Here is an 18,608-nt window from a genome sequence, read left to right as displayed (position 1 = left end):
GGAGTCTCGCTGCACGCATCGGCCCGGCCGGGAGGGGGCAGCAGACTCCAGCCCTGCGCTCTGGGACCCAGGAAGCTCGGGTGACAAGCAAGTTCCCAGGGTCTCGGTTCCCGCAGCCCTACAGCAGCTCTCCGCTTCTGGGCACAGGAAAGCAGGAGGGTGTGGGATCAGGTGGCACAAAGCAGCTCCGAGGAGGACGCTTCTCTTCCCACTAAAACAGTACTCGGTGAGGGAATGCGCAGGCTCGGAAACTGCTTCCGGGATGAAGTACTGCGCTTGCGCATCCCCGCCCTTTTCCTTCTCCCGCTGCAGCAGCGGCTCAGGGCTGCAGGTGAGCCATGCATCCTTCTGAGAGATGGAGGTTTCTTTGCAACGGGGTGGGGGGTGGGGGTGGGGGGGATAAACGGGTCTTTGCTGAGCATGCGCCCTCTCCTTCAATCTCTCAATCTCCTAACTGAGAAAAAATTCAGAGGACCTGTGGAAAGAGAGATGGAGGCTGCCCTTCCAGAGATCTCCCCTGTCCTCATGCTGACAATTTCCTGATTTCTGCCTTCCTGGGGCCCTAAGTATAGCACTTATTTTACCTTCTACCACCCCAGGGGTGAGGTATGGTGGTCGGTACGGTTCAGCCAGAAGTCCTTCAAAAATGACTTTCATGCCTGCATAGCTCAAGGTAGGCAGTTGTTTTGTTTTTTTTAATGGGAAAACGCGTTGTGTATATTTATCTACAGATCTCTTAGTGGCCAGACCTTGGAGAACTTGGTACTGGGCAAGGCAGGAATTTGTCCTTCGGCTTTGTTTGCCGAGCAGTAAATCATTTCGGTGCGTTGCGTCCAGGAGGCTCTTTGGCCTTGTATCAGTACCTAGTCTCCCGTCTGTTTCAGGGACGTGCAGTGAGCACGCCTTCCTCTTCCAGTCACACCCCATTCCTTTCTTGTTCCTACAGCCTCTCCCTTAACGCTTGGTTGTGGTGGGGACAAGTGGCCTCTGCCATGGGGAAGAATCAAGAAATGTGATTGACATGTGTGCATTTTCTCAGTACTCATTGGTTGGAAATGAATTTCCTTTAGCCTTCTTTAGGGCAATGACGAGTTCTCGGTGGAGATGAAGGAACTGTTGGATTCCCGACAGTGTGTGTGGGGGGGGGGAGGCACTGCATGTGATAGTTTCAGGACATTGTGTGTTCGAGCCATCCAGTCACTCATTCATTCGGGGCTTTGAGCTTGGTGCTGTCTGTGTGCAGGTCAGCAATGGACGCGAGTGTGGTTTTGCGCTCAGAGAACTTGACTGACCTAGAAAAGAGAATCAGACAAGCACCACACCATATTTTATACCAAATTAAAGGATTGATGTCTAAGAGAGGATCACAGGAGCAGATTTGGGGTGCTCAGGAAGAAGATGAGTCTACTTTTCACACCTGAAGAAAAACTAAGTCCCTACTATTATCCAGTGATGAAGGAGCTGTCTTTTCAGGTCCGTATTTCTAAATAAGAGTATCTTCCTGGCTGTTGGACACCTCAGTCTATATTCCAAATACCCACACCTCACACACATTTGCTACTGCCCCAGGGCTCTGACTCAGGGAAAAGCATCAAGGCTTCCCACCCCCACATCTCTGAGAGGTCCAGGCCAGACAGCCATCCTTGCAGCTTCCCAGCCTTTCTGGCCCCACCTCCAGTTCGCCAGTTCTAACTGCTGAATCTCTCAAGTTCGTCCACGTTTCTCCACCGGCATTGTCGTTTCTGCAGTTTCTGCAGGGCGGATCACTCTCATCACCTGATTAGTGTACTGCATCAGCTCCCAACTTATGCCCCTGCCTGTCTTATGTTCCACTACCACAGCTAGGAAACACTGGGTAGACTTGCAGTCAGATTGCAAGGCTTGCTTATTTAACCCTTCGCTGACCTTAGGACAGGAGCCACAGCTACCCTTTGCGGGGCTGCTGAGTGCAGAGTGAGATTTCTGTCCTCACAGTCCATTTGTTTCCATTTTTAAGATTTGCTTTATTATTTATTAATTATGTGAGTCTCTGGGTGAGTTTGTGCACATGAGTGTACTTGCCCTCGGAGTTCAAAGGAGGCCATCAGATCCCCTGGACCTAGGGTTCCTGGCAGTTATGAACTACCCACACTGGGTGCTGGAAACAGAGCTAAGGTTCTCTGCCAGGCGATCCTCAGCCCTCCTCCACCCTCTGAATTTGCAGGCCAGCCTTCCGTCCCAAACCCTGGAAGCCTTTGCACACGTTCATTCTTCCGCCTGGAGCACTTGCTCACTGTGCATATTCCTGCTTTCCCCGCAAGATCCCAGCTGGGACCTTGCCTCTCCTGGACATCCTTCCTTGGGCTCCAGTGCCCGCCAGATGCCTGACATCTCGGGGCTCCTCACCCTCTGCTTCTCCCTGCTCTGTTGTACTGTTCACAAGCTTGTGTCCCCAACCTTTCCGAAACTGCTTCCTACTTCCTACAGAGATAATGCTCGATAAATACTTGTTGATAAGGAAGGAGTTTAAATATGCTTTATCGAATGTCCACATGACAGATTTACTCTGTCCGTTGGTCTCTTGTGTGCTGAAACAGTAATGACCTTAAACATAGGAGTAAAAATGAAAGAATACTATTACTGCAAGCTAATAATGGTTTCAAAATATACTTTTATTTTTAATTGGCACATAGTAGTTGTACACATTTATGGGATAGATTATGGCATTTCAATATCATATATTTAATGTTTTATCATCAGTTTAGAGCACTTGGCATAGCTATTACCCCAGATATTTATTATTCTTTTATGCTGGGACCATCCAAAATAATCACGCATACTAGCTACTGAGGAATCTGTGGCCAACCACAGCTATTTCACTTTGCTGAAGGATATTCCAAGCTGTTTCTCCTTGACAGCTACACTCTGTACTGCCAACCTCTCTCCCCCGACCCCATTCCCAGGCCCTGGTCATGTCTTAGCTTCCACGTGTAAGTAAGATCACACAGGATTTGTCTTTCTGTGCTTAGAACAGCTGATGTGTAGTGAATGCTCAGTGTGTGCCGTGGACTATTCTGGAGCTTGGATTCATTTTTAAGTAGCCATGGGAGCTAGACGTTTCTAGTTTCCTTCTGTGAAAATGGAGAGATGGTATTACAGAGCAATGAGGATGCACCTGATTTTACACAGCCTGTGAGCCACGGGATCAGCTTGATGCCCAGGTATGTGGTCCAGCGTGGCTCATCCCTACATAGTGCTAGGGAGGACTCACTGTGCACTGTGCATGGGGCAGAAGAGTGTGAGTCACCAGGTGGATGATGCACTGTGCTCACAGGTGTGGGGCCATTCAGGAGAAGAATTCACAATGGAGAACTCTGAAGCGCATCCCTTCCTCTGCCTGTTCACCTTGTTCAGCCCAATGACTCAGTTCTCAGGGATGCTAGGGCATAGTTTCTAACAACGAGACATCCCTGGTCCCAAAATCTTGGCTCTGTGTGGTTTGGACATTCCTTGCCTTTTCTGTGCCTGTTTCCTCACTTGGGAAATACATGGTAGCACTTCCCTCCCAAGTCCGCACAGTGATTGACTGGGATGGTGTGGAATCAAATGCTAGTAGCTCAGAACTGTATTTCCCATCACCTCTCTAACTGTTTCTTTTTAAGGTTTCCATTTGTTTATTTGTTTAGTTTTAAAAAGTTGAATTAGTTATGTACTCCGTGCTCCCACAGAAGGGTTCATGCAGCGCTGGATGGCCTAGAACTCATGGTGGAGTTCAGGCTGGCTTCAAATTCACATAGATCCTGACTGGGATTTAAGGCATATGCCACTATACCCCAGCCAGGGCCTTCCACACACAATGTGTGTGTGTGTGTGTGTGTGTGTGTGTGTGTGTACTTCATCACTGTGCTTATCCATTCCTTGTTTTTATTTTTTTCCCACATCACAATTCTTCTCTAGTTTTCTGGGTTTTTTTTTTTTTTCTTTTTAATGTTTTTGGGTATTTTGTTTATATGCCTGTCTGGACACCAAGGAAATTCCTGGTGCCCATGGAGACTAGAGGAGTGTTCCTGAGCCCCTAGAACTAGAGTTACAGGTAGTTATGAGCTTCCCTGTAGGTGCTGGGAATTGAACCCAGCATTATGGAAGAGTAGGCTGTGCTTTTAACCACTGAGCTGTCTCCAGCCCCTGCTATTATATGTTATCTCTTTTTCAGGCATCAAATGTTTTTTTAATGCAGGTCCTTCCTGTATATTTTGCATCTTGATGCTACTTCTTGGGTACAGATGACATCTGCTGGATTAGTTCTTCATGTCAGTGTGAGAGTTCTCTCCGTGCTGCCTTTTCTGTGACTCTGTGTGTGTGTGTGTGTGTGTGTGTGTGTGTGTGTGTGTTTGCGTGCGTGTATGGTTTTTTAAAACAAAACCTCATGCTGTAGCCTGACTGGCCAGGAAACCACTGTGTAGTGAGGTTGGTCTTGAACTCCTGGAAATTCTCCTGTCCCAGCTTCCTACATGCTGAGATTACAGGCGTGAGCCACCACATTTGGTTTATAGTATACTTTGAGTGACTCCGAGGAGAGTTTCGCACCTATCCTATTCTGAGTCAGTCTCATAGAACTGGTTCATCTACAGGAACACACAGGTGAGCCAGGGATACAACTCCGAAGTAGAGCAGTATGTGAAGACCTGGATTAGCTTCCCCATTAGAACACACATGCTCTTACGTATGCACACACAGACAAATGCACAGGAAACCTCAAACAACATTACCATGTTCATATTTACTAACATCAGTATTTTTCCTATGAACAAGTAGATAGAAAAATTTTAAAAATATAAAAATGTAAAGATTCCGTGGCTAGGTAAGTCCTAGGTCCTAGGGAGAGCCTCCTGCTGTTACCCTGATGAATGGAAACTGTATGGCAATGACTCCTCATAGCCTATTGCTGAACCCATACATTAGTGTGGTTTTCAGTCCTCATCAGAGAAACTCCCTGCAGTAGTCAGAGACTTCCAGTTGGTCACCATTCCGAAGATATTTGACCTGTGCTAAGCACTGAATGGGTTGCCTCTCGTACCCCTCCCTGCAGGCTCAGGAGTCATCCAGGAATAAGGGGTGGAGAGACTGCAAGAGCAAGAGGTTGTAGATGCTGACAGTGTTCTCTAGACACAGCCGGGCACGTGTGAACTCACATCGATTCTCACAGTGTGCACCAGGCCCGTGCAAGCTCCAGCCCGACAAATCCCAGGATGGAGAAGGGGAGATGGACACAAGTCCCACCCTCACTTGAGGAGCTCTTAGCATCTGGTTGTTGTGTTAGAGGGAAGGTCAGTTTCCTAAGTGTATGACCCTTGATAGGTCTACCACTGTCTAGGCCTCACACCCAAGAGCATTTTAGAAACGCAAATTTGACTTTATGAGAAAGAAAGAGAGAGCACAAAGTGTGTTTGATCTGGGAAGATTTGGGGGAGGTAAGAGAAGGTTAAAAATACATTATATGGAATTCTCAAAGAAATAATAAAAATATTATTAAAAAGTCAGTAGTCAGTGTAGACTTTAAGCAGTTGAAGAACCACATCTACATCCCTCACTTTGGGGACATGGGGAGATGAAGGGGCCTGACCTGTGGATCCACAGCCACCAAGAGCAGTGGTTCTCGACCTTCCCAATGCTGTAATTTTTAGTACAGTTCCTCACTTTGTGGTGACCCCAATCCTCCTATTATATTAAATGCTGTTCTGTAAGTGTAATTTTCTACTATTGTGAATCGTAATGTAATATCTGATATGGAGATGATCTTAGGTGACCCTGTCAAAGGGTCATCTGACCCCAAAAGGATTACAACCCACAGGTTGGGAACAACAGAGCTACAGCCTGATTTCTTTTCCCCTGAGACTATCTCACTTCTGTTGCATCCTGGGAGATTGAGGACAGGATTTCAGTGGAACTTCTCTCCATCACTGAGGGTGCTGTACCTGTCCCAGGATTCACAGGACAATCAATTAATTTCAGTGAAGGGCAATTATAATGCTCAGCGATTTACTATTGGTTACAAGTGGATGTCTTGTCCACTGGGATATTGGTAACAAAGCACATGGTCAGAGTGAATCCTCATTTAGAGGAGGCAGAAGCCACCACTGCAGAGCCCTCTCCAGACGAAGTCCAAAGAGTCGGTGAAGAAATAATTGAGAGCAGAGGCTGGGGAGAAGGTGCGGAGGACGATGGGCGCAGGGCTGGCTGTGTCTCATAGGGCGAGGGGGTGGGGAGAAGGTGCGGAGGACGGTGGGCGCAGGGCTGACTGTGTCTCATAGGGCGAGGGGGCGGGGAGAAGGTGCCGAGGCCAGTGGGCACAGGGGCTGGCTGTGTCTCATAGGGCGAGGGGAAAAGGCCTTGCAGGCCTGGAGTCGAGGATTGCTGGTGCTGTCTAGACCTCTGACCAGAGCGGAAGTCTCATTTAGAAATGAAACAGCAGAGGGTATGGCAGATCTTGAAGAGGGCATCACAGAATTAGCTGACGGATCCCCACTGCACATGCGTGTTTGGAGTGATGAGATGGGGGAGAGGAGCTGGGTGGTACAAGAGAGAAGATAGAGCTTCCTTTGTGTGGTGGGCCAGAGAAATCCCGCAGCTTCGTGGGATACCTATCATGTGTACACACATTTCTTCTCCAGAACGCTATATCATATGCCTCTCACCCTTTCCTTAGACTTGAATCCTCACCAATGGACCTGGTTGGTTTTGGTTATGCAGCCCTTGTGACAATTGGAAGTATTTTGGGATATAAGCGAAGAGGTAAGCCAAAACTTTCCTGTTTTCCGTCCCTCCGTTTCTCCCTCTCTTCCTCCCTCCCTGCCTCACTTTGGATACAGTGTTCCATGTAGCACAGGCTGGCTTCAAACCCACTGATCTGCCAAGTTCTGGGACTATAGGTGGGCACCACCACGTCCTACACAAATTCAACAAAGGAGCCGGTGGCTATACTGGGGAGTTGATGACTGAAGTTCAGCATTGATGGCTGTAATGGGGAGCAGGTAATTATAGTGGGGTGTCGGTGGTTATAGTGGGGAGTTATGTCTGTAGTGGGGACAGAAATGTAACTCTTCAAAGACTGAAATTTTATAAACCACCATGGAATAATTGTTGAGATAAGTTTTGTTAAAGATTTATGTAAATGTCTTCTATTGCTGAACTGAAAAGAATTTCTAAATATTTCTGCCTTCCTTGTTAAAGGGTGCTCTCTCTTTCTCTCTCTCTCTCTCTCTCTCTCTCTCTCTCTCTCTCTGTGTGTGTGTGTGTGTGTTTATGTGTCTGTGTGTGTATCTGTCTCTCTATTGTTGTAGGGTATTAACCAGGCTGCTTGAACATGGTTTTATTTAAACCTATAGTAAGTCTTTATTAACTGTTCCCCAACTACACTGGGTGTTCAAGATTCCAGTATAGTGGTGTGGGTAGTCATTCTGTATATGTGTTGTTGGTTAATAAAGAGACTGGCTTGGACTGTGATAGGGTAGAGTAGAGCTATGTAGAGAAAACTAAACTGAATGCTGGGAGAAAGAATGCAGAAGGGTATAGAGAGTTATAAAAGGAAGTAAATGGTTTTAAAAAATAAAACAAAGTCTTTAAAGAGATATGGTACAGACAGTCAAAGATTATAAGGAGTAAAAACTGAGGCACATAAAGATGGAATATACACAGAGAGTCTGGACTATATATATTATTGTGTTTTCTTTGAATTGTTTTGACTGTGAATGAGCTCAATACAGAGAGACATTTCATTAAATGGACTGCTAAGCTAAACCAACCTGTATATTTTAAAGATATCTTGATTCCAAAACTTGGGTCTAAGGATTTGTTGCTTTGGAAAGAGGTTTTTCTTTTGTTTCCACAGAGGATGAGAATCTATGTAATCCTTCCAGACTATTGTGGTTTGGTGGACTAAGACCCTCTGAAAGGTTGCCATGTACACTCCCCAAAAATTACTTGGTTCAACAAAAGCAGGACATTGTTTGAAGAGAGCTAAGCCCAAATTCCCCAAATGATTGTTTATAAATGTTTGATTATATTTAAAGGGGATATGCTATAGAGATTTGCATTGGTATGGATCTTTCTCTATTGATACAAAATTTAGATCAATTTTGTTATATGTATATTTCTATTCTTGATTAAGGTATTGTGTTTGTGCAGCTCATTTAAGAATGTAATGTATAATTAAGAAATATAGGTCAATAGAGAGTCATCTATAATAGTCAAGCTTGTAGTCATGTTAGTTACGTTTTCTAGATGTACAGAGATATATTTCAGATGGATAGCAGTTCTTCAAATCTTTCGAAGATCTTCAGGATATGGTGTTAAATCTTAGGACTTTTTATGACAATGAGACACATCTGCTCCTGGCAACATCAATTATTTCAAGAGAATAATGGGCATTGAAGAGGCTCCTCATGGAGTTTTCTAGCCATTTGGGCCAGAAATTGCTCTTCCCTGGATCCCTTAATGTTATACTGTATGAACTGGACATGCAGGACCCACAGAAAAATAACTGCTGAACGTACCTAACGGTGTGATGATCCTTCAGGATTCCTGCTTCATGAAAACGTCTACTAGACATTCTGTAGTGACTGACAAATAACCAATAGAGGCAAAACAGTCTTTAAAATTTCCTGCTTCGTGGAAAAGTCTGCTGGATACTATGTCCTATAGGCTGAAGATGGATGTCACAACAGTACAAAAGAACTTTGGGTGACTGTTCAGGCAGCAAGATGTCTCTGTCAATTCTAGAGTTTTGGAAGTTTTTTACAATGCACTTTTTGTTTACTTAGGTAATATGCCCTTCTGTGACCTTTGATAGACTTGAAAAATAGTTATAATTACAATTTCCCTTAGTTATGATAAAAGATAAAGTAGGTATAAATATTATAACTAATTTTTCTTGATAGCTGTTTTGTTATATATAATTTTACTATGTTAAAATTAAAATCTTTTTTTATTTAAAAGGGAAAATGGTATGGAAAGTTATTCTGTATATGTGTTGCTTTTATTGGTTAATGAATAAAGAAATTGCCTTGGCCTGTGATAGGGTAGAGTAGAGTTAGGTGGAGGAAAACTAAACTGAATTTTGGGAGAGAAAAGGCAGAGTCAGGAGAAGCCATGTAGTCCTTCCAGAGGCAGATGCTGGACAGCACCTTGCTAATAAACCACAGCCAAGTGGCGAAACACCTATTGATAGAAATGTAATAAATTAAGATATAAGAGCTAGTCAGTAAGAAGCTAGGGCTAATAGGCCAAGCAGTGAGTTAATTAATACAATTTCTGTGTGGTTATTTCGGGATTCTAGGAAAGGAGGGACAAACAAGCGACCTTCTACAACAGTGTAGCCCCAAACCCTTTTCAGGGTGAGCTTTTAACTACAGAAACTGATCTGAGTTGACATACTTTAGTTAACAAGAACAGTTAGGCAGAATCAGAACTACTGAAGCCCAAAAAGCTAAGTTAGTTACCTTTAGAGACTTTGCTAGAACTAGGGATTTTCATGGGTTAGGTCTGTTTTCATTTTGGCAGACGGGACTCTCTACATGCTGAGTTTTACATGTACATGAATGGTACTTTCATCATTGAGTCAGTTGTGCTAAAATCTAGAAGCCTACTAAGGTCTTGGACTCTGTTACACTATGTCTGTCTGTCTACAGGCATGCATGGATGGCTACAGTTTGTGACCCAGCAACATAGCTTAATTCTCTATGGGTATTTAACATATAGAGATACTTCGACTTCCACCTGGGACTTCTAATCTAAAAGAGTTTAAATTAGTTGAATTCTCTAAAGCAAGAATTACACACAAATTATTCAGTGTCTCCAATGTGCAGCTCTCTGTCTAGAGCATGGGAAGTACTTAGTATTTATCATGGTGCATCATGGTGGGTGGCTTGACTAGACACAAGGTGGCTGTGTCTTCTACTCTCCTTTTGTTTTTGAACGCTGCTATCTTGAGACTAGAAGATGATTATTCAAGACAGAGCCATTTCTTGACCTGCACTGCACTTCTCTCCTCACCCTCATAAGATAAAATATTTATAAAACCCATTTCCTGTCCTTTAACCCCTTAGTAAAAAGATGCTACCCAGGCGACTGGGGACATGATGGAAGAAGATGAGCAACTGAGGAAGTCTTTCTTACTCTTACCCATATTGCCTACCTGTGCAGTGTAGTGTTCATGTTCTCCCACCTTGCATTTAGTGTTTTGCAGGAAACTATCTGTGAAGAGATTCATACTTCATTTGCCTTTGTCTCTGTGGTGGTTTAAAAGAAAATACCCCCATTAGGGAGTGGCACTATCAAGAGGTATGACTTTGTTGGAGTATATGTAGCCTTGTTGGAAGAAGTGTATCCCTGTGTAGGCGGGTCTTGAGATCTCATATATGCTCAAGATACCACCCAGTGTCTCAGGCAACTTCCTGTTGACTGCAAGATGTAGAACTCTCAGCTATTTCTCCAGCATCATGTCTCACTGCCATTTCCCACCATGATAATAACGGATGAAAACTCTGAACTGTAAATGAGCCATGCCAATGAAATGATTTTCTTTATAAGAGTTGCCATGGTCCACTATTTAGGAGACCACTTCCTAAATATAACCCCAGAAGCACAGACACTGAGAGCAGCAATAAATAAATGGGACCTCCTGAAACTGAGAATCTTCTGTAAAGCAAAGGACACCGTCAATCAGACAAAAGGCAGCCTACTGAACGGGAAAAGATCTCCACAAACCCCACATCAAACAAAGGACTGTTCTCCAAAATATATAAAGTACTCAAGAAATTAGACATTAAAATTCTAAATAACCCAATTAAAAATGGGGTACAGAACTAAACAGGGAATTTTCAACAGAAGAATCTCAAATGGCTAAAAGATACTTAAGGAAATGTTCAACATCCTTAGCCATCAGGAAAATGCAAATCAAAACATCTTTGAGATACCATCTTACACCTGCCAGAAAAGCTAAGATTAAAAACACCAATGATATCTTATGCTGGAGAGGATATGGAGTGAGGGGAACACTCATCCATTGCTGATGGAAATGCAACTTGTCCAACCACTTTGGAAATCAATATTTCAGTTTTTCAGAGAATTGGGAATCAACCTATCTCAGGATCCAGCAATGCCACTCTTGGGCATATACTCAAAATATGCTCAACCATACTACAAAAGCATTTGTTTAACTATGTTCATAGCAACATTATTTGTAATACCCAGAACCTGGAGACAAACTAGATGCCACGCAACTGAAGAATGGATAAAGAAAATGTGGTATATTTACACATTAGAGTAATACTCACTGGTAAAAAAACAAAAACAAAAAAAAAACACCCAATGACATCTTGAATTTTGCATGCAAATGGATGGAATTAGAAAACACTATTCTGAGTGAGATAACCCAGACCCAAAAAGATGAATGTGGTATGTGCTCACTCATAAGTGGATGCTAGCTATAAACAAAGGACATTGAGCCTGTAGTTCATAATCCTAGAGAAGCAAAGTAATAAGGTGAATCCAAATAAAAACATATATAGACCCACCTGGAAATTGGAAACAGACAAGATCGCCTGATAAAGTTGGCATTATGGGGGTAAAAAGGAGAAGGGATGGTGGAAGGGGAAGTGAAGGGGAGAAGGGCAGGAGTGAGGAGAACTTGAGGGAATGGGATAGTCAAGATGGAGGAAGGACAGAGATGAGAGCAAGGAAAGAGCTATCTTGATTGAGAGAGCTATTATAGGATTAGCAGAAATCTGACTCTAGAGAAATTCCCAGGAATCCACAAGGCTGACTCCAGGTAAAACCCAAAGCTATAGAGGAAAGGGGGTCCAATCTTGATTTGCCCTGTAGTCAGACTGATGAATATCTTAAATTTCATCATAGAGCCTTCATCCAGCAACTAATGGAGGCAGAGGCAGAGACCCACATGAATTCCTTTCATTTTTAAGGTTTTCTCTCTCTTCAATATTTGCCTCTTTTTTCTTTTCTTTCTTTTTTCTCTCTTTTTAGGCCAGATCTCTGTATATAGCCCTGAAACTCTGTATAGACCAGGCTAACCTCAAAATCATAGAGCTAAAAGGCGTGTGCCACAACACCTGGCTGTAGTTCTCTTTTCCTCTTCTTCATTTTAAAAATACTTATTTTTGTTATTTTTAACTGTGTGTATGTGTGGATATGTATGCAGAAGTGCAAGAGCCCGAGGAGGCCATGCAAGAGCAGTGCTTCCTACTAACTGGATAGCTATGTATTCAGCTCATGTATCCTCCTCTCTGTCTCTCTCCTCCCACAGGCGGAGTTCCATCTTTGATTGCTGGTCTTTCTGTTGGGGTTTTGGCAGGCTATGGAGCCTACCGTGTCTCAAATGACAAACGGGATGTCAAAGTGTCATTGTGTAAGTGATATGTTTTCTGCAGTTCCAGAGGTTCAACCTGGAAGATGTTACCTTCACACTTTGTACCAGGCGTACTAGAAAATGAACCGTCAAAGTGTCCATGAGTCTGTGTCAAGACTGAACATAATTCTTGTTGCTTTCTGGACAGAACTGATCAAACTTATAATACTGATGGCCTAGCCTTCCACTTCATTTCTTTGCTTCCCCTGCCCCCTAGACAGGGTTTCTCTTTGTAATATTCCTAGCTGCCTTGTAGCGAGCTCTTGTAGACCAGGCTGGCCTTGAACTCACAGAGTTCTGCTTGCCTCTGCCTCCCGAGTCCAGGGATTAAAGGCATACACCACCACTGCCCGACTTCACCTCATTCTATAACATGTGTTGCAAGAAATTAAATCAGAATTCTGTTTAGTGCACCGATAGCTGTATGTACAGCTATGCCTTACGATTCTCTAAAGAACAGTACTTTTACTTGCTGTCCTAGAATATTTTTCCCCTGTGCACAACAGGAGAATGCCTGTTGTTTAACCCCCGGGGTACCTGGTTTAAGTTTTTTCACTAGCAAACACTGATAATGTTTAAAATTCTAATTCACGGTATTTGGGTTTCAGTTACAGCTTTCTTCCTGGCCACCATAATGGGTGTGAGATTCAAGAGATCCAAGAAAATAATGCCTGCTGGGCTGGTTGCAGGCTTAAGGTGAGAACCTTGCTTCTGATCTGTGCTTTCCTGTACAGTGTTCAGAGTGGTGACAGGCTACAGCAGTACCTCCCCAAATGTGCCCAGTCTTGCTAAAGTGTGAATTGTGTGAAGAATTCATTTTCATTGGGGATGGAGAGATGGCTCACTTCCAGCTCTTGCAGAGGACCAGGTTTGGCTGGTGGCCACCTGTAACTCTGGTTCTAAGGGATCCAACCCTCCCTTCTGGCCTCCGTGTGCACCAGTTACATACAAATATATGCGTGCGGGCAAAGCATTATTACACATAAAATAAAAATAAGTTAATATTTTTGAAAAGAAATTGATTTTCATGCTGGGGAAGTGACTTAGCAGTTACAAGCTGCTTTCCCAGAGGAACTGGATTTGGTTCCCAGAACCCACACTGGGTGTCTTACAGCCACCTGAAACTTTAGGTCCAGGGGATCAGGCAATGTCTTCTGGACTTTGCAGACACACACACACACACACACACACACACACACACACACACACACACACTGTATTAAATCTTTTAAAGTATTTTTAAAAGAATTAATTTTCATCTGAAAGGTCAGATAATTATTGCAATATTTTAACTATAACAGACATAAGCCACCATGGATTCAGTCATTCTTTGGTGTGACAACATTCCCCTCCGATGTGCTTTGTAGTATCCAATCAGATGTACACGTTTATCTTTATCAGACTTAAAAATTAAGTTCCCCCTCAATTTTCCTCAAGATTTCTTCACTTGTAAAATGATTTAGTAACAGTCTGAGTCATTGAATTCCAAAAGGAGATTTTTTTTTTTTTTTAGCTAGTAACCTTAAATTTCTCCTATTTTGAGTCAGGATATGCATTTCATTTCATTTATTTGTTTATGTTTTTGGTTGGGTGTATTAGTATATTAAATGTTTTTTGTTCCTGTGATAGATATCCTGACAAATAACAACCTAGAGGAGAAGAGGGCTTATGCCAGGGGAGTGTTCTGGAAGGGATGCTGTCCATAGTGTCAGCATGTTCCAGAGTGAATGCTGTCCATCATGTTAGCATGTTCCAGAAGGGATGCTGTCCATCATGTTAGCATGTTCCAGAGGGGATGCCCTCCATCATGTTAGCATGTTCCAGAGGGGATGCTCTCTATCATGTTAGCATGTTCCTGAGGGGATGCTGTCCATCATGTTAGCATGTTCCTGAGGGGACGCTGTCCATCATGTTAGCATGTTCCTGAGGGGATGCTGTCCATCATGTTAGCATGTTCCAGAGGGGATGCTGTCCATCATGTTAGCATGTTCCAGAGGGGATGCTGTCCATCATGTTAGCATGTTCTTGAAAGGATGCTGTCCATCATGTTAGCATGTTCCAGAGGGGATGCTCTCCATCATGTTAGCGTGTTCCAGAGGGAATGCTGTCTATCATGTCAGGCCAGGCACAGCAGCAGTAGGTGAAATGGCCTGGGAATCTGGAAGGGAAGTGACCATGTTCTGTGTACACAGAGAAAAGGAAGAGGGCCAGGCTAAAAAATCGCAAAGCCCACACCTTGGTAACACACTGCATTCAGCCAGACTTCTCTTCCTAGAGGTGCCATAACCTTCCCAAACAGCGCCACCAACTGGAGACCAAGTGTTCTACATGCACCTGTGGGGAAGACTTCTCATCCACAGCTGGTTATTAGTTAGGAACTGCAGCTCTTTCAATGCCGAGGACCAAACCACGGCCTGGCACGTGCTGCAAGCGCTCTGCCACCGAGCTACATCCCCAGCCTGATCCTGTGGTTCTGTCCATGAAATTAAACAGATTATCAATTAAAATATAGAAAAAAATGTGTCTAAGTCCTCCTGGAACCTGTCCTTGAGTGTTGAAAACCATAAACATTGCCTTCCTTTGGCACACATTTTCATTTCTCAGAAATTATTTCAAAGAAGCGTGTAAAGCCTAATGTTCACTTGGACTGTATTTCTAATAGAAAATAGTTGAGCCAAAAAATCACTAGAAAATAAATGTAAATATTTTATCTATTTAAGAAATATAGACAGGCATTTGCATATCATGATTGAAAACTATTTGACGTCACTGGAAATTAATAATGTCATAATAAAATATACAAACAGGATGAAAACACAGCAAATACAGTTTGACTCAGTGTTTAAAGATGTCTGTGGCAAAAACCAAGACAAGATGGAAGTACTTCAAAGTATCAGTAGTATTTAGCCCTGGGTAAAGCGTCCTGAGCAGTTTCATGCACTTGTGTTGCTGTTGAATTTTCTAGAACGGCTCTGTAATTCTCTAATGTGGTGGCTTTTTGTGCCAAAGGCAACTTTCTAACTGTGCCCCTGACATGAAGATGATGTTTGATGCTGGGAAGGATCAAAAGTAGGAGTTAGTGATGAAGAAAGGACCCTGAATGTACCTGATAATCTAAAAAAAAAAAAAAAAAATGCTCCCACTGAATTACTCCTTGTTCCATTTTCTTTTTGTAAATAGATTTGTCTTTTTCTCTTTGTCTGGATGTATATACATGTGCAAACACATGAATGTATATGTCATGTGTGTACAGGTGATTACAGAGGCCAGAAAAGGTCATCAGACCCCTTGGGGCTAGAGTTTCATATATTTTATTATTAGGATCACCTGCCATGGGTGCAGAGTGAACTCTGGTCCTCTGGAAGAACAGCCAATGCTCTTAACTGCTGAACCATCTCTCCAGCACCCTTGACTTTTTTCCAGTCACTTTCTTGGGTAGCTTTTGGAAGTTTTCATTTCTCCTGACCTTTTTCTCTTAATCCCTTATCCAACAGTGGGTTTGATTTTACTCATCTGTTCCGGTAATGTTTTTAAGTTAAAAAATAGGAAAAGTAAACCCCCCCCCCCCCTGCTCCAAGGAAGGCTACAGAGGCCACAGTACAGGAACAACACGACAGGCAGTACATGACCATCCTGTCCATCAGAGTGACCTTCATCTTTCTTCCTTTTGTATTTATTCAGCCTCGTGATGATCCTGAGACTGGTCCTGCTATTGTTGTAGCACCTAGAGGAGCCAAGACCCAACCTCCCGTCATTCCACTGTACCTGGCAGAGCAGCTTCTTCCATTTAAAAGATCTGTTTAAAGAGGTGGTAAATTTCTTACACTGAAATGGAAGTACATTGTCACCTGAAATTTAAAAGCTAATTGGCAATATTTGCTTGCCTCCCCCTTTTAATTTAAAGCACAAGTTTCACCTGTTTCCTTCTGTTCACCCTGGTCTTTAATGGGTTGTTATGTAGTCATTTGCTTTGTCTCATCTTGTGGGTGGAATTTGGGGGGGGGGGCTTCCTGTTTTCTGCTCTTGATAGTTCCAAGCTCTTATGGCTCAAATAAGATGAACGGCGACCTGTCATGTCATGGGTTCCCTGGAGTGAACCACAGACTGTTGATGATGTGTATGTCACTTGATACCCTTGCGATTTTATTTGTGTTGTTGTGAGGGATTTTTGCATCGACGGAATTCCGTCCTCAACTCATCAGTGGTGTAACGGAGTGCATTCAGTATTCAAATAAAATACCTTTTATCGTAAGCCTTTTTATTCATTTTTATGGCCTTTCTAGAAACTCAGGCATCGTTGACATTGACATTGTTTCACTACTAGTAAAAAGGATGTCAGGGGAGGGTTTGCACCAGCTCTCCGTACTTTGTAGGACCATCTCCCTCCCTTCCACATCCATGTCCTATCACCAGTCCATTTGTTTGTTTTGTTTTGTTATTTTGGAGACAGGGTTTCTCTGTAGCTTTGGAGCCTGTCCTGGAACTACCTCTTGTAGAGATCCGCCTGCCTCTGTCTCCCAAGTGCTGGGATTAAAGGTGTGCACCACTACTGCCAGGGCCTCACCAGGCCATTTTAAGAAGAGCTATAGCTTGTGATGTTCAAAGCAGTTTTAAGGACCAGATAGACCACCTGGAGATCCCCCCCTCATTCCCCACTGTCTCCTGTGGTCTCTGGGAAATCGGTTTTTCCCCTGGGGACTCAGTGTCTCATCCCTGAAGGGTTTCAGTGATTTTAGCATACCCCCCCCCCCCCAGTTCATCAAGGGTCACAGGTTCAGTCCTTCAGACAGCAGCCTTTCATGAAATGGGAGGGGTGGAGAGCTCCAGATGCCAGGCTGGTAGGCAGGGGACCTTACACTGCTGACATACTGCAGGTCGCTAAACTCTGAGCCATATGGAATTGAGAGAAGGAGAAAGCCAACCCACTAAGTGAACCAAATAGGAAACCCACACAAACTTCTTTGGCATACTTTAAGGGCTCCCTTTTTAAAAAGAAAAAAAAAAAAAGAATGCCAACTGACCCAGCAGTGCCAAAGAAATTGCTATCACACCTGGGCTGGAAATGTCAGGTGCCTGCCTCCTTGCCAACAGCCAAGGCTGACAATGGCTTCTATTCACCCTGTGATCGACACTGAAGTGAAGGCCAATTGTGTGACTGATTGTAGACATATTTACGATATGTATAAGATATAGTAAATAATGGGAATTTTTAGAAGGTAGTTGAAGCTATGCAGCATCCTGGACTTTTACCTAAAGGCAGTGAAAGTGAATGATGGTGATGCATGTGATTTTGTAATTCTTGTGTTTGTGTTTTAATCTGTGAGGGTCAGCAAGGTGGCTCACAGCTAAACCTGATAACCTGAGTTCAATCCCCCAAACCTACAGGGTATAAAAAGTGTTGTTCCCTGACCTCCACACATGTGCCACATCCAGGACAGATGTACACACACACACACACACACACACACACAGAGTGAAAACACTTTGACTTCCACTCACCACATACAAACATGTTCTAGCGCTGTACAGAGTGCAGAGAACCCTACTTGGGTTTTCTGGACTCATTCTTGGTAGCATGTCTTATCTGAAACAGGAATTGGCCTTCTGACGTATTGATAAGTTTTCAGCAGCTTATTTCCTTACACATTTATTTATTATCTCTTTATTGATAGAGCATCAGGATGTTTTCCTGGTCATTGATACAAACACTGTATAAAGAGTTTACTGACTTACATGGGCCTCTGTGTCTGACAATATCCAACTACAATAGTGCTCCTGTTTTTAAGAAACATACCTTTTTCAAATTTGAATATGTATTTCATGGTTCCAGTGGATTCATCATCCAATGGAGGCTTCCTCTGGCTTCCAGGTAGGAGAAATCTGTTCATTGTAAAGATCTGGCTGGTTATGACTTTGAAGTCCTGCAAGGTAAAAGGCCACAGTCCATGAGAAAAGAATGTAGCAAAGTAAATACAAAGGAGGCGTGTTCTTACAAAAAAGAAAAAATGTGTGAAATTTGTATTCCCTGGAGAGGTGGCTCAGTGGTTAAGGAAGTGTCCCACTCTTCCAGGGGACCTGAGTTCTGTCACCACCACCAGGTGGCTCAGTCACCTGTAACTCCTGCTCAAGGGGAACTAACACCCTCTCCTGACCTCCTCCAGGACCCACACACATGCTCGTGTGTGTGTGTGTGTGTGTGTGTGTGTGT

The 18,608-nt window shown here is 43.4% G+C and overlaps 1 protein-coding gene across 3 annotated transcripts; it reads left to right on the top strand.

The window, feature by feature from the left end:
* Nucleotides 1-179: 179 nt before the first annotated feature.
* On the top strand, nucleotides 180-16,652 carry Tmem14a (transmembrane protein 14A). Of its 3 annotated transcripts, XM_087898028.1 has the most exons (6): nucleotides 205-331; nucleotides 600-673; nucleotides 6,686-6,771; nucleotides 12,299-12,400; nucleotides 13,009-13,096; nucleotides 16,082-16,652. In XM_087898028.1, the coding sequence occupies exons 3-6, from the start codon at nucleotides 6,702-6,704 to the stop codon at nucleotides 16,119-16,121; spliced, it is 300 nt and encodes a 99-aa protein (XP_087754154.1). In that variant the 5' UTR covers nucleotides 205-331; nucleotides 600-673; nucleotides 6,686-6,701; the 3' UTR covers nucleotides 16,122-16,652. The 3 variants fall into 3 exon arrangements, with proteins under 3 accessions (XP_087754156.1, XP_087754154.1, XP_087754155.1); XM_087898030.1 differs by lacking the exon at nucleotides 600-673 and having other exon boundaries at nucleotides 180-331; XM_087898029.1 differs by lacking the exon at nucleotides 205-331 and having other exon boundaries at nucleotides 457-673.
* Nucleotides 16,653-18,608: the final 1,956 nt, after the last annotated feature.

This window comes from Myodes glareolus, chromosome 18 (assembly GCF_982192425.1).
Source record: "Myodes glareolus chromosome 18, mMyoGla1.1, whole genome shotgun sequence".
Classification (NCBI taxonomy): domain Eukaryota; kingdom Metazoa; phylum Chordata; class Mammalia; order Rodentia; family Cricetidae; genus Myodes; species Myodes glareolus.
The sequence above is the reverse complement of the archived record's forward strand: the minus strand, read 5'-3'. Positions and strand labels throughout refer to the sequence as shown.

Coding starts and splice junctions, on each gene's coding strand:
- Tmem14a (XM_087898030.1), top strand. CDS start 6,702: ATGGACCTGGTTGGTTTTGGTTATGCAGCCCTTGTGACAATTGGAAGT. Junction 6,772..12,298: donor TTTGGGATATAAGCGAAGAG/GTAAGCCAAAAC, acceptor CTCCTCCCACAG/GCGGAGTTCCATCTTTGATT. Junction 12,401..13,008: donor GGATGTCAAAGTGTCATTGT/GTAAGTGATATG, acceptor TTTGGGTTTCAG/TTACAGCTTTCTTCCTGGCC.